Source organism: Triticum aestivum, chromosome 7A (genome assembly GCF_018294505.1).
Source record: "Triticum aestivum cultivar Chinese Spring chromosome 7A, IWGSC CS RefSeq v2.1, whole genome shotgun sequence".
Classification (NCBI taxonomy): Eukaryota; Viridiplantae; Streptophyta; class Magnoliopsida; order Poales; family Poaceae; genus Triticum; species Triticum aestivum.
In genome coordinates, this window is record NC_057812.1 from 727848956 (window position 1) to 727853862 (window position 4907).

Consider the following 4907-nt stretch of genomic DNA (forward strand, 5'->3'; position numbering starts at 1 on the left):
TCCTCAGCACAGGTACCTCCCCGTCCTCCCCCGCTGCCGCAATGCCCGACGATGCCTTCCCGCCCTTCCCTCCCCGTCGCGTAGACCTAGCCACCGAGACGCCAGTATGGCCTGACTCGAGTCAGCGACCGGAGCGACCAATCTGTGCCCCGCCTTCGCCTCCGCTGCGAGCTCGCTTCTGCCCGCCGCGATGGCGCGTTGCTTTCAGGCGCTAAAGCCTCGCATCCTTGGCGCTGATCGCGTGGTTACCTGCTCAGTTTTCTAAGGGCCCACACAAGGGGAGTCATCACAACATCCAGGAACAAATCTCTTGGCAATTCATTCCAAGTTAACACATTCACTTACCACTTGTCGGTGTTGAAGGATATGTTTCGCAGTTAAAGGAGGAGCGGTAGCTCTGCACGGGCTCAGGATCCACATGAGGATTGTAGTTTCTACCAAGTTAGGCAAAGCTAGTAGTGGGGTTTTATGCTAAAAAAAAGACAAAATGCTCAAAAAGTTTCTACCAAGTTAGGCAAAGCTAGTAGTGGGGTTTTATGCTAAAAAAAGACAAAATGCTCAAAAAGTAGTGGGGTTTTGAAGGATTGGTTTTCTTTTCTTTCGAGAATCTTTTCAAGGATTGATGGGAGGCCACCAGGCCCAGGCCCAGTCGGCGCACACGACGGACGGCCCCCCGGAAAAGCAGGTGGGCAAGACCAGCTGGTCGGGTCCAACCGAGTCCACCCCCACTCCCTCGCTCGCACTCCGCCCGCCGCGCCGGACGGACCATGGCCGCGACCGCCGACGACGCCCGCCGCGCCGCCGCCGTCGCCAAGTACCGCGCCAGCCTCCTCGCCTACCGGGAGCGCCAGTCCCTCCTCACCACAGGTACCTCCCCGTCCCCCCCCGCCGCCGCAATGCCCGCCCGCCCGCCCCCGCCGCGCAGACCTAGCGACCGAGCCGCCAGTACGGCCTGGCTCGAGGCGGCGACCGGAGCGAGCAGTCGGCGCCCCGCCTTCGCTCCGGCTGCCGGCTCGCTCCCGTCCGCCGCGATGGCGCGTTGCTTTCGGGGTTTTGCGCCGATAAACCCTCGCCTCCTTGGCGCTGATCGCGTGGTTACCACCCAATAACTATTTTTTTACTGAGAAAAATAACAGTAGAATCTCCGGGCAGTTGGTCGATTCCGAATTTGGGCGCGGTTCGCCCTTGGAAAGTTGAGGATTTGCTTCAGTCTAGGGTTTCTACGGGTACGATTGTGCTAGCTGCTCTGGTGATTGGAATCAGAGCACTTTACTTTCACAATGTTCAGTGCTGTGATACTGGTGCATGATGCAGGTAGCACCCTTTTTACGCCCTGTTTGCTCGGAAAAGATGATTGGTGATAGGAACTAACAAGAGTGATTTACCTTTATATTGTTCGGTGCAATGCTCTGTAGTTGGTGCAAGTAGTGGCCATTTCTCGCCTGTTCGCGTGGAAATGGATGATCCCGAGCAAGGGCTGTTCGTGCAGGCTCCTTTTAATTTGATCTCTGATTTTCCTCTCTTGAGCATTTCGTTACTGTTGTGCAATTTTCTTGCTGGAGATCCATAGGCATCTTCTGTTGTGTTTACGGTGTTTGATACGCTCTCCCATTGCAGGGGAAGAGAACCTGAAGAAGGCTAGGAAGGAGCGTGAGATAACTGATGGGCATGTCAAGGCGTTTCAGAGCATTGGGCAGATAGTGGGGGAGGTGTTGCGCCCGCTTGGCGGCGAGCGTTGTGAGTGTGGACCGCAGCTTTCAGACCAGCCTCCTCTTTTTCTGCCATCGAGATCTCTCTGTTTGGTGTCTGATCGATATTTCCCTCCTTGCTGATAAGTCATGTTCCTTCACTTGCAGTTATCGTCAAGGTTAGGAGTGGTCCTCGATACCTTGTCAACTGTCGCAATAAGTTGAACACGGAGAGCTTGAAAACAGGCACACGCGTGTGTCTTGACCCAAGCACACTTACAATCGTGCGCATGCTTCCGCGTGAGGTATAATTGTGTTTCGGTATCATTTGTGTTTCGAAACATCCGTTACTTTGCCTGTCCCATTTATTACCTCTGTCTTCTGTTTCTCCATTGGTTGCAATCCAGAATCAAATGGATGTTATGTGTTGAGGACGTGATTTGAAATTCTACTTCCTTTCAGGTGGACCCTTTAGTGTTCAACATGGTTCATGAAGATCCAGGGAATGTCAGCTTCTCTGCTGTTGGAGGGCTATCTGACCAGATCAGGGAAATTAGGGAGACCATAGAACTTCCGCTCATGAACCCTGAACTGTTTCTGCGAGTTGGTATTAAGCCACCCAAGGTAAACATCAATGCATACACTTGCATTCGTTTGTTCCAAGGGCACAACCGCGCAGGCTATTAAAATAGAGTTAATATTGCTTAACAATCACTTGGCTTCAGGGAGTGCTCTTCTACGGCCCACCTGGAACTGGGAAGACACTGCTGGCTAGGGCTCTTGCAAGTAACATAGATGTGAACTTTATTAAGGTGTCGCATAGATATATTGATCTTCAACTGTTTTTCTCCCTCTGTATATATATCTTTATGTTCTTATTATTAATCTGTACTGTATGCAATAGGTTGTCTCAAGTGCAGTCATTGGTAAGTATATTGGTGAGAGTGCTCGGATAATAAGGGAAATGTTTGCATATGCACGTAATCACGAGGTAAGCCCCACTCAACATCTTCTCATTTTTATCTGAAAACCTTCTATGCTTCAATAACCTACATGTTCAGAACCCCAGAGCTAGCTTCTGTCCTGATCTTCTTTCTTGATTTTCTCTAGTTTTGTTATCAACTATAAACACATATACTCCCTCTGTAAAGTAATATAAGATATTTTAGATCACTAAAGTAGAGTTCTAAAAGATCTTATATTTCTTTACAGAGGGAGTAGTAGTTATGAGCAACTGGTTATGAGTTTTACATGGCACATAACTAGATACTGGATTAGAGTTGCACTTATCTCTAAAATATATATTAACAATGATACCCACATTACCACTGAAATGTAGTATAAATAAACAATGCCATACATTTTGTTTCCAGTAGAGTAACCCCAACTTAGTTACTAATCACTCAACTCTGCTGCTGTTCCATTTTTCTGTCCAGCCGTGCATCATCTTCATGGATGAAATTGACGCACTTGGAGGAAGAAGATTCAGTGAAGGCACAAGTGCTGATCGCGAGATCCAAAGGACGCTCATGGAACTGCTAAACCAGTTAGATGGGTTTGATGAACTTGGAAAGGTATATGTCTCTTTTGCTAGACTTCGTGACTTTGTGCCCAGGATGAGTATTATTGATGTTGCATCCAGACCTGTATGCATGTGCGGTTGTCATGTTAGAATGTTCCCATTGATTATATTGGTTTCTGGATGAATGCTTAGTTATTTAACATGCTTGAAATCTGAACCTTTCTGTCAGTGGTGAGTTATTTTCAGAATGTTCCCATTGATTATATTGGTTTCTGGATGTATGTTTAGTTATAGAACATGCTTGAAATCTGAACCTTTGTGCCTGTGGTCAGTTATCTTCGTAGCTCAAAATATGCTGAACTTCTCAGGAAAGTAATTGCTGTTGTACATATTCCAAGGCATGCATTTCCTTGTTGTGAGTGCCTCCGGACGATTGATTTTCAGTCTAAACCTATTTTCATTCCTGGTTACCTTCAGGTGAAGATAATCATGGCGACCAACCGTCCGGATGTGCTGGACCCTGCTCTCCTACGCCCTGGGCGTCTGGATCGCAAGATTGAAATCCCTCTTCCTAACGAGCAAGCGAGGCTGGAAATCCTCAAGATACATGCAGCTGGGATGGCCAAGCACGGTGAAATCAACTACGAAGCTGCTGCCAAGCTAGCAGAGGTGAGTCCCTCGCCTAACTTTTGCAAAGCTCCCGTTCCATTCAAAGCTTCACTTGTAAACTGCGTCGTTGCGTTTCAGGGATTCAACGCCGCTGACATGCGCAACATCTGCACAGAGGCCGGCATGGCGGCGATCCGAGCGGAGCGTGACTACGCCATCAACGAGGACTTCATGAAGGTACTTGTGGTATTTTGCCAACGATTTCTGATTCAATGACAGATAACGTGTGGCATCCATCATAATGTCTCGATTTTCTTCAACGGCTGTTACCAGGGGGTGAGGAAGCTGACGGAGTTGAAGAAGCTGGAGTCCAGCGCCAACTACAAGGCGGACTTCGGCAGCGGCTAGAGGAATGACAGGCCGAGTTAAACAGACCTTTTGACGACAATTTAGATAAACATATATATCAACCCATGCTTTTGAAGAAGGAAATTACGAGGCGTACGATCCAGACGCTGTCGTAGTTCCTGTCCGCGGTACTGATCCTCGCCCCAGGCCTCGAATTTTGGGAATCTCTCTATGCGCTTGTGGTGCCGCAAGATGTTGGCCTGCGGGGCATGAAAACTGATAACTAATCCTCACATATCCTAGTTTCTGCATGTAGTGTTATGGCCGCCGATGTTCCTCTTGTTCAGTAGATGAAATGGAGGGGAGGGTTTTAGACTGAAATGCTATGCTGGCGCCCTGCTGAAATGGAGTGCCCATGTTGTGATATACGTATAAATGTTGCACTGTCGTGTGTCTCTTATGTGCTGCATTGTTGCCCCATGTGCTGTTTTCCTTTTCTTATCAGAGGAATCAAATTGTCAGGATAAATTGTTGCCCTGCTGGAATGGAACTGGATTAATTCCCAGCTAGATGCTATGCTGGTGCCTTCAAATGGACAGCCAATAACAGCACAGGTGTCTGAACTTGGTGAGAAAAATTAGTTTGGTGCTAAAACTTGTGGCATACATTGAGTCGGTGACATATCTTGGCTTCGGCGTGCATCTATTGTGCTATTTCTCGCTTTGAGCGAGTGCTGCTGC

General features: G+C 48.2%; 1 protein-coding gene across 1 annotated transcript; it reads left to right on the forward strand.

The window, feature by feature from the left end:
* Nucleotides 1–681: 681 nt before the first annotated feature.
* Nucleotides 682–4623, forward strand: LOC123147124 (26S proteasome regulatory subunit 10B homolog A). The gene is made up of 10 exons (XM_044566360.1): nt 682–867; nt 1618–1737; nt 1857–1993; nt 2151–2312; nt 2414–2500; nt 2593–2679; nt 3125–3262; nt 3688–3879; nt 3958–4056; nt 4153–4623. The coding sequence occupies exons 1-10, from the start codon at nt 768–770 to the stop codon at nt 4225–4227; spliced, it is 1197 nt and encodes a 398-aa protein (XP_044422295.1). The 5' UTR covers nt 682–767; the 3' UTR covers nt 4228–4623.
* The last annotated feature ends 284 nt before the right edge of the window (nt 4624–4907 follow it).

Coding starts and splice junctions, on each gene's coding strand:
- LOC123147124 (XM_044566360.1), top strand. CDS start 768: ATGGCCGCGACCGCCGACGACGCCCGCCGCGCCGCCGCCGTCGCCAAG. Junction 3,880..3,957: donor CTGCTGCCAAGCTAGCAGAG/GTGAGTCCCTCG, acceptor GTTGCGTTTCAG/GGATTCAACGCCGCTGACAT. Junction 4,057..4,152: donor TCAACGAGGACTTCATGAAG/GTACTTGTGGTA, acceptor GGCTGTTACCAG/GGGGTGAGGAAGCTGACGGA.